The 16,201-nt window shown below is 36.1% G+C and overlaps 1 protein-coding gene across 1 annotated transcript in view; it reads right to left on the reverse strand.

The window, feature by feature from the left end:
• Window positions 1-16,201, reverse strand: part of NUP93 (nucleoporin 93) — a 112,395-nt gene that overhangs the window by 71,405 nt on the left and 24,789 nt on the right. The window contains exon 3 of the mRNA XM_044664134.1: window positions 15,348-15,465. Within this exon, the coding sequence (XP_044520069.1) occupies window positions 15,348-15,465 (118 nt within the window). The remainder of the gene's footprint in view (window positions 1-15,347; window positions 15,466-16,201) is intronic.

Here is a 16,201-nt window from a genome sequence, read left to right on the forward strand (position 1 = left end):
ACACATTTCCAGAAATCTACCATCATAATAGGTAGTGAAGGTAAAAAACAGTATATGAATCTGAAGAGTTCTAAGGCTGCTTCTAAGGAAAAAAATAGCATTTTAAAATAAACAAATGAAAAAAAGGTGAGAGGAATGTCTATCTCAGAATCCACCATCTCACTGCACAAAAATAAAATAAGCCAAATCATTTTTAAAGGCCTCAAATGAGGGTGTAAATCCTAAACTCCCACCTATAAACTGCTGAGCCACTGGTACAATCTGCCCCTTTGTTTCAAAAAACGAATGAATTATGCCTAGTCGGAAGTATATTTTTATAAGACGAGGGCTCTTTTTATATAGTATCTTGGAAACTGTGTTATACCCAGCTACTCTCAGAAGAATCTGCTGCAGTGCTTAAAAAACTGCAGTCTCAAGGAGGCACAGGTTTTTTTTTTTTTAATCACGTCTCAGTTTCATAGTTACCTCCATTAAAAGCAAGGACTCACCCTGCCGTCATCGGATATAATTGGAGTGGGTCTGCAAAGCCTAATCACTACTGTTTCAGACCAGTGGATGACAACATTGAGAACCTGGTCCCAGCTCTGTCACCAAATCTCTGGGCTTTGGGGAAATCACCTAACTCTCTATCCAAAATACAAAATGGAAACATGAACAAAAAGCATTTAAACAAAAAACAATACAATCACAACACACTGGGAAATGATGGCTTTCTCCTCTCCCAAAAACCTTTTTCTCTTATCCCTGTGCACACAACAATGACAACAACAAAACTGATTTAAAAAAAAAAAAAAAAACACCCTAAGGTAAGAGTCTATGAACAAATTACTTAGAAGAAAGCCCTTCTTTCATTGCCTTCATATGATTTACCATAAGCTATTCCGTAACAGAGACTCCCATAGTTCTCTAATTCTGAATCCACAGCTACAATCACCATTAATGAAGACCTTTATTCATGGCTCTTGTCCAGTGGAGTCTAGTAACAGAATATTGGTATTGGAAGGAAACTTAGGAGCCCCAAACCAGTAGAATATTACCACCCATGGTTGAATGTGAAAAAGCTTCATGTAGAATTACAACTCTACAACAATGGATAGCAATTTTATTATTCTATAGGATTATTTTTCTTTTACTACTTAATATATCAAACACTCTAAAAGACAAAACTGTGTGCTCATTTTAAGTTCCTGAAACCAAACAACTTAAAGTGGTAGAATTCAATATATATATTCAATATATGTGGTGATGATGTATGTTTTAAAAGGGTTTGCTATCAATAAATACTGGCAGGTTAAGAGAACTGCAAGCTAAACTCAGATTCTATTTGGGCTCCAATTCAAAGACTCCACTGGCTAGCTGATAGTTAAAAGGCTATGCTAAAATGTGAAATAAATATTTTAGTCTGAGGTTATTCCAAAATACTCTTACTGAACTACTTCAATGTACTTCTTTTTAAGTCTGAAATTGATATTCCCTTGCTTGCTCCAAGATATAAGAAATCTCTGAGAAAACAAAAAAACACTTGTCATTTCCTGCATGTTCAGAATACATTGAACATCCATTTACTTGCTTGTTTAGAATGCATATCCTTCAGACATAAACTGAATGGATAAAGAGAAGAGCTGAAATCATATCCTTGGCTCACCATAAATGCAGTTTTCTTAAATTCTTCTTAAATGGTGCCTGCAACATCTATTGTTATCCTAAAATTGCTATTCTTAATTTGATTCACAGAATACTTGTGGTTAATTGCCTCTTTTGTCACTAGTCAAAACACAGCACCTAATCTACCTTTCCTTATAGTAAAGCAGGAAAAGTAAATCAATGCAATGCAGACCAAAACAATCATCATTAGGTTAGCCACTGTAAATGGAAACAAAATAGGACAGTCCATTAACCTGGCCAGTAAAATTCAATGAACTACACCTTTCTGTGGAGACCAGTGCTGGGTGCTAGACAGAGTTACAAAGCTTAGATAAGACACAGTTCCTATCTTTACCGGGCTTACAGTCCAGCAGGCTGCTATAAATAAATCCATTTGAAATATTCTATCCTGGTTTTGAGTTTTCACACCAGGCCAGGGTTCAAAGACAATGAACAGGGGCAGCTGGGTAGCTCAGTGGATTGAGAGCCAGGCCTAGAGACGAGAGGTCCTAGGTTCGAATTTGACCTCAGACACTTCCCAGCTGTGTGACTCTGGGCAATTCACTTAACACCCATTGTCTAGCCCTTACAGCTCTTCTGCCTTGGAACCAATATACAGTATTGATTTCAAGATGGAAGGTAAGGGTTTAAAAAAAAAAAAAGACAATGAACAGCAAATACATTTTTAAGTAGAAAATGTGAACTGTGATATTTTCTTGCAAGGGACAAAGAAGCATACAAAATGAATCATCTCCAAGTTCATTCGAGCTCTAAGGGTCTCTGTTTCTCTTATTCATCATGCAGTATGAAAACACAATACAAATCAAAAAAAGTATTTATGAATTTTCCAGATGTTGCTCAGACCATACTGGTGAATCCTGACCTGAAATAAACCTGCTATATGTTAGAACTGGTTGGGTTGAACTAAGCAGAGTTTGAAATCCACAGAGAAAAAAGACTGATGTTTCTTCATAAACACAGGAGAAAAAGAATATAGGCTGTCATGAAAGAAAGGCCACAGCAACAATTCACTTCACCAGACAAATGTCAAATATCATATACACTATCATTATTCTCTAAGCTACAATAAGAAGGCTAACAAGAACTTAACTGCTGATCTACTTATAGGTAAGAAGATCATAACAGAGGAGATGAGAAGTAAGCATCATTCCCTAACAAGTTTCTTGCCTTAATCTTATAATTGTTTTCCTTTTAAAAATATTTATAATATTACTATGATCATAAGAAGAAACTTCTTATAATGCAATCTAGCACAATTTACAAAAGTGGTTTCTAAAGCAAGTATAAACTCTTCTTGAAAGGGCAAATATCTACTTTACAACAAACTTTTAAGTACCTGAACAAATTGTTTGCATATGCAAGCCCTTATAAATGAACCTTATCGGGTTCATAATAATCTTGCTCAGATAGGATTTCTACTTGGTACCTAAAGGTCCCATATTTCTTATGACTGAGAAGGGACTTCCCCAACAGGAATCCCTTCCATAGCATCTCTGACTAGTATCCTTAAGCTGTTTTAAGGATTTCCAGGAATAAGGAGATAGTACTACTTGAGGCAAGCCTTTACATTGCTGGGTTATTTTAATTATTAGAAAATTCTACATAATGTTAAACTGAAATATAGTTTCCTATAATTTCCTTCTGTTTGGTCTGAGCTCTGGTCTCTGGACTTACACAGATTATATCATATAAGAGTCTTTCAATATATAAAGATAGCTCTCTAGCATATATCCCTTAATCATCTATTCTCTAGACCAACATTGGCGCAGACATGGCACACGTGCAGAGCCAGAACTGGAGGAGCTGCTCTGTTCCTCCAAGGATATATTTTGCATGTCCCACCTCTCTGTCCAGCCACCCAAAGCAAGCACTTCCTCCCTCAACTCTCTCTAGTAATGTGGGGCTCACAGACAGCTTGAATTTGTCCTCTGGGCACTCGAACTTGGAAAAGGTTCACATAGCTGCTCTAGACTAATATCTCCTGGACCTTAAAATTATTCTTCATATGACCTAACTTTCAGACCTCTCACTACTCTGGCCACCCTCCTTTGAATGTACTATAATTTATCAGTGTCCTACAATATTGTGCACCCAGAAAAGAACACCATAGTCAGACTACAATTGAAGTACAATAGAGCTATTATGTGCTATGACCAAGACACTAGACTTCCACTAAATATAATCCTATATTATATTTGCTTTGGAGGCTGCATCATAACACTAATGGTTCAATGCCAAGCTTGTGGCCAAGCAAAAATTAATATTGATTATGTGGAAAAAGCAAAACTACATTTAATATAGTATTATATAAGTATTTTCAGTCTTCCTCTAACACAAGGTGATTGGACTAGATGCTTTTCTTCAGGTAAACAGAAACAACCGGAATAACTGATAATGAACCATTAAGTGCAGCCAAACTACCAAACTAAAGGAATTCTATCAATCTTTGTGTTACATAACATCCATATATGTTAGAGTGTGCCTACTCATGAGTAATATATTCAAAGGTTCTTAGGAGTCTATCTTAGATTGATTGGTACATCAGTAAAAGGCTCCAAGTTCCTCTCCATCTCAATATACTCTGTAATGGCCTATGGTCTGATATCATAGACTTCCTGAAGTGTATGTACCAGTGGGGCTTCATTTCCCAGAACCAAGTCAAGAATGAGACCTAAGGGTAGAAGTGAGGTGGAAGCTTCTGTCTCCTTATATATTTGTGTGTTATGTATTGTCAGGAGTTTGTGTATAATTTGTAAACCTTGTAAAATAAGAAGCAGACATGGCTGTGTTTCTGTTCTTTTAAGAGCCAGAACTAGACCAACACATCTTCCCAAAACAAATTCACTGCATTTTTTCATGATAGAAAAATTTTACTTGCTATGGTCTTCAAAAATACTTTATTCAAAGTAGATTTTTTAAAATCCGTAAGTGAAATTGATGTTCTTGGTTATAAAATAAAACTGTTCTAGGACAGAAAACTATTTACTGAAATAAGTCATATTCCTCACCATAGCCAAGATAAAGCTATTTAATAATACCCGTTTGGTAAGACCCATAAGTATGCAGTTGCTAACAATCATAGCTCATTTCAATGGCAACAAGAAGTGACATCGTTGGGGAAAAGCCACAAAGGACTATAATCTTGTCACCTGTATTTTCTCTACACTATTTTGAGTACATTTTTTTAAAAATGTCAGTCTTCAAACATCTCAGGCACACTCTAGCACTGTAATTCCAACAATCACTAAGGAATATACCCCAATCTGTCTCAACTCAATGTAACTGAGGTCAGATCCAGCTAGTTCTCTTAGCAAGAAAGAAAATGACTCAAAGACCTGGTCCTGCCATCTATTATCAGCAATAAATTTTAGCTTCCTTCCTTTATCCCTTAGTTTCAACACAGACAATATAGTGAAGTTACAAAAACACTAGTCTTAAGACTGGTGGATTCAAATTCCACCCTGACATTAACCATGAAAATATGGGCAAGTCAAGTTGTTTCTTCTCTTCTTAGTTATTCTCACTGTAAGAAGAGAGATAATAGTATTTGCACAACTTTCCTCATAAGACTGTTAGGAACAATGTTCATTTATAGTGCTTTCTAAACATGAGTAATTATTATTAGCCTAAATATGGGTAACAATACTACAATGGAGAAAAGCAACAGTACACAGTAGAAAGAAGGCTAGAGTTACAAATTGGATGCCCTGGCGACACCTCAAGTTCAACATGTCCAACATGTCTCTTCCAAATTTCTCCTACTTCTATTGAGAGTAGCACCATCATTCCTGGCTACAAAATTCAGCATTATCCTCAACTCCTTCTTTTCTCTCTTATCTCATATATCCAATTAGTTACCCAAACTAGTCATTTCAACCTCCACAAGATCTGATTCCATCTCACTCACAAAACTGCTACCTCAGTTTTATTATTCAGATACTTGATCAATAAGCCTCTTGCCCAGTTTATTACAATAGTCTCTTAACTATGTCTCCCCACTCCAATCCTTTCTTTAATTTCAGATCTAACCATTTGACTGCTCACTCAACCACTTTTGGTGGCTTTCTATTGCCTCTAAGAAAAATTTTGTTTTGCTTATAAGGTCCTAACACAATCTAGCCCCAATCTATTCTTCCCAGTCTCATTAGACATGACTTCCCATTCAGCATTTTTCAATTCAGCCAAATAGGCCTTCTTTCTATAACTCACACAAAATTGTTCATATCTCTATCAGTCAGTAAGTAAACAAGCATTTAAGCAGCTTTACTATGTGCCAGGCACTGAGCTAAGCACTGGGGATACAAAGACAGACAAAACAGGCCCTGCCTTCAAGGGGCTCATGTTCTAATGAAGGAGACAATATGCAGTTTTATATACAAATATAGAATATATGCAGAACAAATTAGAGATAATCTCAGGGGAAAGATACTAAGATTAAGGTGAAGTAAACCTCAGAATTTAGATGATACCTGAAAGAAACCAGGGAAGCCAAGAAGTAGAGATAAAAAGGGAGAGAGTTCCAGGAAAAGAAGAAAGTTAGTGAAAATGCCCATAGTTGGGAGATGGAAGGTAGTACATGAGGAATAGCAAAGAAGTCAGTGTCATGGAAAAAGGGTGGGGGAGGTTATAGGAGAGAAAGTCTTTCTAGAGATGAGGAGTAGAAAGTGCTGAGTAAGAAAACTGAATAGTTAAGAAAGGGTCAGATTATGGAAGCCTTTAAAAACCAAACAGGATTTTATATTTGATTCTGGAGATGATAGGGAACAACTGGAATTGACTGAATTATGACACGGTCAGCCCAGTCTAGAATGTTCCCTCTCCTTATTGCACAGACTGGTGATGGCAAACCTATGACACGTGTGTCAGCACTGACCTGTGTAGCCATTTTCGATACAGAGAAGTATGGGGCCACATGCCGAGGATGAAACATTTGCTGTAGTGTAGTGTAGATACTCTGTGCACTATAGATGGCAATTCTTCCTATATTAATTTACCTATTTTGGTTTATTAAATACAGTTATATATTACAATTATACATTTTTATTTAAACTATAAATATCATCAAATTATGTTTTTTTTCTCAAAGTGACACACCACCCAATTTATGCTCAGTTTTTTGGCAAATTTTGACACACCAAGCTCAAAAGGTTGCCCATCACTGGCATAGATTTATATTTAGTCTCTTTATGTTGTATATATGTACTTCTAAACCAGTGGTTCCCAAAAATTTTTGGCCTACCGCCCCCTTTCCAGAAAAAATATTACTTAGCCCCCTGGAAATTAATTTTTTAAAAATTTTAATAGCAATTAATAGGAAAGATAAATGCACCTGTGGCCATCACCGGTCCTCTGTATCACTGCAGCACCCACTTTGGGAATCACTGTTCTAAACTCTCCCATTGGAATGTAAGCTCCTTGTGTTTCATAACTTGTATTTATGTCTCTAGTGCCTAGCCCCAGTGCCTGGCACATACTAAATTCTCAATAAATATTTGCTGTTTTATTGACAGAAATCCCACCACTAAGTACTGAATTCTGGAGGGCAGTTTGGAACTATGTACAAAGGCCTTAAAAGGAATGTCTATCCTTTGACTCAGTCATACCACTGCTGGGTTTGTGCCCCAAAGAGATCATAAGGAAAAAGACTTGTACAAAAATATTTATAGCTGCGCTCTTTGGGGTGGCAAAAAATTGGAAAATAGGGGGTGTCCACTGATTGGGGAATGGCTAAAAAAATTGTGGTACCTGTTGGTGATGGACTACTATTGTACTAAAAAGGAATAAAGAAATGGAGGAATTTCCATGTGAACTGGAACGACCTCCAGGAACTGATGCAGAGCGAAAGGAACAGAACCAGGAGAACACTGTACACAGAGACTGATACACTGTGGTACAATAAAATGTAATGGACTTTTCTACCAGCAACAGTGCAATGACCCAGGACAATTCTGTGGGACTTATGAGAAAGAATGCTATCCACATCCAGAGAAAGAACTATGGAACCAGAAATGCATTAGAAAAAGATATGATATCACATAGTGCGATAGAGATGTGATTAGGGTTTTGATGTTAAAAGATCACTCTACTACAAATATGAATATCATGGAAATAGGTTCTGAAGAATGATACCCAGTGGAACTGCTTGTCAGCTTCAGGAGGGTGAAAGAGAGAGTTGGGGGAGATCATGAATCATGTAACCAATGGAAAAATATTCTAAATTTCAAAAAAAAGGATTATACAAATAAAAAGTGACAGAGACAAGATTTGAACCTAGGGGAAAAAAAAGAAATCCCACCACTGGCATTCAGTAGGTTTTTGTCTCAGGGTGAGGGAATAATTAACCTCTTTGAGCTTCAGGCTCTTAATCTGAGATACCTGATTTAGGAGATCTTCTTAACAATCAAATGAGATTAAGTAAAGCACCTGCAAACCTTAAAGTTCTATATAAAATTATTATTTTGGGCACAGAATTCATATATTCATCTTATAAAATAAGACAGAAAGATAAAGATACTGAGACAGGTAAAGAAAACCAAGAACTTCAAAGAAAAGAGAAGAAATAGGATGTTTGTCCAATGGTATTTAAAGCAAAAAAAAAATATAAATTCTCCAATTTATGCCTAATTCTATTTTCCATTTTATCGGCTGGAGAAAATCCCATACTAAATACCAGTTAAGTTCTAGTTAAACAATGGAAATGATATGAAGACGATAATGGGTAATTAACAGCAGTATGGTATCTTGGAAATCATCTTTTTTCCTTATCTTTGTTTAATTTATTTAAAATTCTACTGATTTAATTTGGAAGGTATAAAATTAGAAAGAAAACAACAACAACAACAAAATTTTAAAACAATTACCATGCAAATATATTATTAATAATAAAGATAAAGTCCATGGCAAAAAAAATCAAAAACAGAATTTTAAGCATTCCTCAAATAGAATTCATTGTATTTTGAAGTGTTTTGCTATTTTAAAGTCATTAACTGGCCTTTTAAAAGAAGCATACGGAATTACTTCAGTTCTGAAATTAGTTTTAGGATTGTCAATACCTTTTAGCTTCTTATAACTATTTAAAAGACAAGCTAAAAGAGGTCTGAGCATGTTCTTTTTCATTTACAAGCCTATGAGCAGAAAAGGGAAGGAAATCATGAATATTTCATTATAGTTACTGTATAGTGGAGTAAAAATCAATTATTGAGGACCTATTCTTATAAATGACAAACAGATTTCCCTTACCCTAATCACTTAAAAATGTTTCTCAATTCTGGACCTCCCCATCCCCCCTCCCCTCCAATCATTAACAGGCTGGATTCTAATTTGGAGATGAAGGAAATTTATAAAAACTTTTTAAAAAAATATGCTCTCATAAGAGACCATTACACCCTCTAAGATTTCTAAGACTAGTCTATGAACTACTTTCTAACATCTAGCTCCATAATGCAGATTTGTTTTACTTTACAGATAAAGAAAATGTATGGCTTTTCCCAAGTGGTAAAACAGGTATAACATATGACAAGAATAGTATAATTGAGGGGAGAGAAAAGGACAAATGTTAAGACTACAAACAATACAGCTGAAGTTAACATAAATTTGGCATACTGTAAACAACTGTACTTGAGTCAGAAGGCCTAAATTTGAGGATTGGAGCATTTACTTTCTATGACTGTGGGCAAGTCATTTGACCTCTCTGACCACTGGTTTTTCATTTGTAAAAATGAGGAAAATACTATTTCCACCATCTTGAAAACTATAAAATGCTACTATTATTAAAGCAATTAGAAGGATACTATCTTTACTATTTTGTGTGTGTATAGTTATTACCAAAAGTATTCACATGGGATTGTAGATTGAGAAGGTGAAGGGACCTTGAAAGTCACCTAGTACAACTCCCTCATTTTATAGAAATGGAAACAAATTGCCTAGCATCAGGCTGGAAATAAGTAGCAGATCTCAGATTTGAACCCCAAGTAGTCCACTCCAAATACTGTGATCCTGTATGCTAAATCACAGCTTTTTCAGAAATCTAGATACTTTACCAGGTACTTCAAATAGCTGAATAGTTTGGTAATAAGGGGTTTAGATTATTTAATCTCAATAACCTGATTTCCCCCTCACCTCACATATCCAATCAGATGCTAAAATTTCCTAATTCTACTTCCATAACATCCCTCACATCAACTCCTTCTCTCTACTCAAATATTTACACTTTAGTTTAGGTTGCTATCACTCCTTTCATAAGACTTTTTTTTTTTACAAAAACCCTTACTTTTTAAATTAGAATCAATACTAAGTATTGGTTCCAAGGCAGATGAGTGGGAAGGGCTGAACAACTAGGGTTAAGTGACTTGCCGAAGGGTCACACAGCTAGGAAGTGTCTGAGGCCACATTTAAACTCAGGCCCTCCTATCTCTAGGCGGTCTCCCTGTTGTGAGAAAGATTAGTTAGTAATTAAATATTAAGGATGTACCTAGCAGGAAGGAGCTGGAGCATTCCAAGATAGAATGAAGGAACAGGAAGGTGCTTGTGCCCTGAGAGAGACTCCATTAGGGATTGGCACAAACTGTTGTTAGCCCTGAGAGATCTCAGAGTTAAGGACACCCTGCATCCTGATTTCCCTGGGATCCTGTGTGGTGGTGGCATCTAGCAAAGAAAGCAAGAACAACAGAGCAGCACCAAGGAAAGAGGAGAAGTTTGGGATCTGGTGGACAGCATCTCAAGCACACCCTCTCTATTTGGATACTTTGGCTTTTGACATCCAGAGGTCATCGGTGGATTACTGTGAGAAACCCCAAAGCCACCCTCAGTCCTTAGCTGTGCTGATCAAGCCTGGCAGGAACCAGGTTTGATGCAGGCTCCCAGTGACTCCATTACTGCTCCTTTGGGCTCTGCCTGCTAGATCACTAAGATTAGAGTAGAGAAGTCCTCCCCTTGCCCTGTGGTTTTGCCCTTTAGGTTTTAAGTATAGAAATCCCTTTTCCACCTTTTAGTTAAACATAATTAAACCTTTTACCTTGCCTGTTGGTTTCTAGACTCTGGCCTAGGGAGAGCTGGGTGACAGTTAAGACCAACTGCCATTCCTGTGTTAATCCAGTGAACTCTGGTCTTCCTATCCTGGTCCAGTCTCTCCTACAACCCAGTGTGTGTACCCACCACTATTTAGATTTATTGTAACATCCCTGGTGTCCTCCATTATCTATTTTTCACATCGCCATCCACTGAGCCACCTAGCTGCCTTTCTCCTTACTGATAATTTTCCTAAATATCACCATCTCAAAAGACTCTCCCCATTCTAGGCCATCCTACATAATAAAGATCCGAACATGTGATTTCCTCATTCAATCAATTCTAGTGCCTTCCTTTTGCCTCTAGAAAAAAAAAGTTCCTTTTTTTAACTTTTAAAATTCTACACAATTCTGTCTAAAATTTTCTTCCAATTCGCTGGGCATTCTCACACTCACAAATCTAGTCAAATTCCTTCTCTCTGTTCATTAGAAGACACTTGGTCATATCTCAGCACCTTCTAAATAAAAGTGTTTTTCATCTGTCAGTTGCTAATGTCCTCCTCCAACTATCTTCTATTGTGAAAGGAAATTCTTGGTTCTCTTAGTCTATTCTGAATTTACACTTGTAAAAAGGGAATCCTTTATTCACTTAGGCTAGTTGGAGTTAAAACTTTGGTTAACAATACCTTAAATACCCCTACTTAGTAAGTCACTAGATTGTGAGGACAGGATTAATTTTTCTTTGTCTACTTTTGAATTAATCAACAAAAGTGAATAAACCCATACTTAACCCTAAAGTTAGGGAAACTCTTACTATAGGAGTTTGTTCCTCCAAAAGGAAGACACCCCTACTTAACCTTAAATAGGTGGAAGTTTGCAACCCATGTGCTAAACTGGGTGATAACTCAGTAACAAGTGAATCCAAACTGGATGACAACTCAGAAACATGTGAATCCTAGGAGAAGAGTTAACACCTTTAGAGATGAAAAGTAAATCCCACAGACACTGCCCCTGGGCAGGGCTGGACAATTTGGAAACTGTGATTGGCCCCTGTGAAGAGGGGCAGGAACAGGAAACCACCCTAAAAGTCACAATATCCTGGAGCTGAGCAAGTCTGGTGGATAGTGTCTCCTGGAGATAGTTTTCCAGGGAACTTCACTAGAGACTTCAGCTTGGATCGTGTCTTCAACTTAGATTCTGAATCCTGGACTACTATGTTGGGTGAATGAAAAGTGCTGACTACTTTCCTAGTTTCCTAAGAAACTAGCTTCCATCTTTGAGGAAGCCTCTTAGTCACTCACTATCGGCCCTCCTGGCTGAGGACTAGTATAGGTATTTTCTCTAACCTCTCATATTTCTCTACTTTATTGTTTCCCCTCTAATTTGTAAATAAAGTTCTGACTTGTGACCATGTTATTTCATATAATTTAAGTACAACCACTAAATTTAACCTATTTGTTTGTATTTATTCATTTATATTTATGACGTATATTTTTAAATACATGTCTATTGTCTCGCCCATTAGAATCTAAGTTCCCTTCAAGCAAGGATTGTTTCATTCTTTGTACTTGTATCTCCAGCACCTAGTATAGTGCCTGGCACATAATAGGCACTAAATAAATAATTGCTGGTTTAAATTTTTTTAAATTTAATTTCCCCCAAATACATGTAAAAACAGTTTCCAATGTTGGATTTAAAAATCAGTCTGGCAGTCTACTGAACTATTTCTGGCCTGGACAAGCTACCCCCAGCCCCCAAGGTTTCCCAGCACAGTCTTCCTTATCTTCCCCTATCATAAACCTAAAACTGAAGCTATCTTGAATGTTTGTCTATGTTTGCCTGCTTTACAATATTTGCCAAATGCTTCCAGACCCCTGACCCTGAAACACCCCCCCCTCCCCAGATGCTTCCTGACCACCAGTCCCTGACACTACCTTGATAATTATGTATGTACCAACCCCCTTCCCCAAACATTTCTATATAAACTCTTGGCTGAGAATTCCAAGGGGTCGTTCAGGCATGCCTCTCTGCCTAGCGACCCTAGCTATTACAGCTAGTAAAGAATGAGCCTCTTCTTGCATATTGCATTGTCAGTGTGATTCTTTCTTTGGCCATGAACCTGGGTTAGGTATTAAAATTTGGGTACAACACCAACAATCTGAAAGGAATTTTGAATCTTGAGTTCCCCCTCCATACTTGCTGATTGATGTCCTGCTTCCACATCTTTGTACTGCCTACCCTGCGCCAACCTCTCCTGTGCCTAATAGAACCTAGCTTTAAAAAAAAAAATTAATTCAAACACTCCCCTCTAAATAAACATTCCCTGAGTCCCACAATTGTTAGTGTCTTCCATAAACTATCTTGTATTTATTTATTCTATGCGATTGTCTAAAACCCTGAGTTGCAAGGAAAAAAAAGTAATGTCTTTAATGGAGAGATAGAGGAAGTCAGTGCTGTCCTAAGGGGAGAAGGGAGTTTTCTGCTTGGGGATTTGGCTATGCCTACAGCAAAGGGTACATCAATTTGTTTTTCTTCAACACATAGAATACATTCAAAATATACTAGTACCAATACTATGCTTCAGAACATAGCAAAAATATAAAACCTACCTTCAATTTGTAAAAGACAAACTCAAGTAAAATAATATTTGCAAAATTGTGAAGAGATTTTAGTTCCCACAACACTTCAGTCACAGGTGGCACAAAACAAGCTTTCTATTATCATGCTTTTGTTACACAATTTTGCAGCAATTTCTCGTGCTTATGTTTTTTAAAAAGAAATTAATATTTTTTAAAAACCCATTTATCCCATCCATACATATACAAATGAATTTCTTTTAAATGCTACCTTTGCTAGCCATAAAAACTTTAAAAAATGTTTCCAGAGCATGCCAACATCATTGATTATTATAAACAAGAAAACAAAAGAAACTTAAATTAATTTCAAGGTCCATTAGAAAAGAAGAAAAAATAATCAATGTTCACTAAACAGTAAAGGGCAATCTGTACAAAGGAAAATGCTTTTTCAAGCTTCTAAGTAATGCAAACAATGGCTGGGTTTGCAAAGTACTTGGCAATACCCTTTTAAGGATGCATCAGCATTTCTACTTACAAACTATGCTTTAAGTGTTGTAAATTCACATAATAAATTCACTCTTGACTTATATTCAGTATAGAGAATTTTGCTGTATTCTTATAAAAAAAACATTGTTTGGAAAATACCACTTCACATACAATAAGCCCATCAGATCACAAAGCTGTCTTTATATTTCTGAAAAATAAAAATGTGAACAATAACTTCTGACTTAGTGCATAGTTTATTATATAAAGTTAACTACCACAACATTTCGAAATGATTGCAAATTAAGGGCTAGCTCAAGCCCTGTCTCTAGTGTGAAGCCATATTTGAACTCAAGTCTTCCTGACTACAGGACAGATCTATCCACTATTAATAATCTTACTATCTTTTTTCCTGATTAATATGGTAGAGAGACACAATGTTAGCATATTTCATTACATTTTACTGAAGTATTATTTAGCAAAAGACTGGAAACAAAGTAGCTACCCAGCAAGAGGTAGTTGAAAATTATGGCAAAAAGCAATGAAATAATATTGTGCTTCAAGAAATAACTAAAAGACCAAATGCAGAGAAACCTGAGATTTACATGAAATGACACAGTAAAGAGAATAGAATCAGAAGAATAATTTGTACAATGTCTAGATTGATGTAAAGGAAAATAGCCTTCAAAGGTTTAAGGCAGCTGATTAATGTAATGACCAATCATGACTTCAGGAGACTGAATAATGAAGCATTTTTCCCACCCTTGTCAGAAAGATGATGGACTGACTATAGGTTAAGAATGAGAAACATTTTCAGACCTATTCAATATGGTGTTCATTTGCTTTGTTCAAATGTGATTATTTGTTATGAGAGAAGGCATTTGTATTAGTGAGAATTAAGTAAGAAGGGGAAGCTGGTCAGTAATAATAGCACTAAAAAAAAAATAAAAATATGAGAGTAAAGTTCAGAAAGAAACAAGTAAAGCAATTTTACATTCACTGTGCTAAATATAATATATGCTTTTAAAAAACTATATAACAGATTCACAAGTACAGATATACTGCTGATCTCTATATATTGAATGTTCATGTTTGCTGATTTGTTTGTTAAAATTAAAGAAAAAAAGGAAGGAAATCAATAGAGGAAACTAACAAGTTGTAGTCAAAATTTTTTTAATTTTTTGCCTGAGAACCAACAACACAAAAAGAAACATAACACCACTTGGGATCCAATAGAAAGAACATGACTTGTCTGAAACATTATCTGGTAGCCATGACTTTTGTCCTCTGATTTGAAGTAAAAAAAAAAAATGAAATGGAAATAAATAGAAATGTTCAAATTAGGACAGAAATTGCTTGTTTTCCATAATTTAGCCTTGCAGAAACTCCTAAAAGTAATTAAATATATTCAACCAAATTCACCCCAGTCCCCTCCAATACTTCCAAACCAAACCAGAAGGGATTTTTTTGGTAAGATATTTCATTTAATCAGGAAGCAGAAAAACAATAATAATATTGCTTTTATTGGATATCTGGTCAAACGCAAATTGCTATAAAACAAATGATCAATTATTTGCCAAGGATTTTATCTGCATTTCAATAGTCAGACTACTCTTACCTGGATATCTGTATCTTTCACAGGCTCAAGAGGTTCAAATGTAGTAGCGGCACTCAAACTCTCCAGTCTCTGTGAGATGTGGGATATATCGAGTCCTCTAGACCCAAGAAGAACTGACCTGTTTTTTTGTGGTGGGAAGAGGGAAAAAGTAGGAAGATAAAAATGAGAGAAGAAATTGGATTACTGCATTATAAATATGGAAGATTTTTCATATATTCAAGACTTCGTATATCCATGAATGATTCTTATCTTTTTATTAATGGCTAGGTTGCTTTTATTTTGTGTGTGTGTCTGGCTTCCTGTGTCCCCATTTAGGGTCTTCTTTGCAAAGATATGGAGCAGTTTGCTATTTCCTTTTCTAGTTTACAGATGAGAAAACTGAGGCAAACAAGATTAAGTAGCTTGCCTAGTGTCACACAGCTAGTGTCTGAGGTCAGATTTTAATTCAGGAAGAGAAGTATGTAACAGTCATAAGCAATCCCAAACAATCTGAATCCCTTCTCAGACTCTTTACTAGATTCATGACCCTAAGCAAAGCATTTAACTTCTGAGTTCAGTTTTGTCATCTGTAAAATGGGGAAAATAAAAATCATAAATTGTAAGAGTCAAAGAAAACTAAGTAAAGTGCTTTGCAAATCCTAAATCACTATGATAAATGAAAACTATACATTAGGCAATAGGGACTAGAGCTATGATTAGGGAACTCCTTGGTGAGGACACTTCTACCAATGCAGATCAGAAGCTTCTCTAGAACTTATTGTCTTAAAGAGTTGCTCAGGTCACTGAGTTTAAGTTACTTATAGCCAGTGTGTATTAGAGGCAGGCATTGAGCCTAGGTTTTCCTTGCTTAGTCC

Source organism: Gracilinanus agilis, chromosome 2 (genome assembly GCF_016433145.1).
Source record: "Gracilinanus agilis isolate LMUSP501 chromosome 2, AgileGrace, whole genome shotgun sequence".
NCBI classification, from domain to species: domain Eukaryota; kingdom Metazoa; phylum Chordata; class Mammalia; order Didelphimorphia; family Didelphidae; genus Gracilinanus; species Gracilinanus agilis.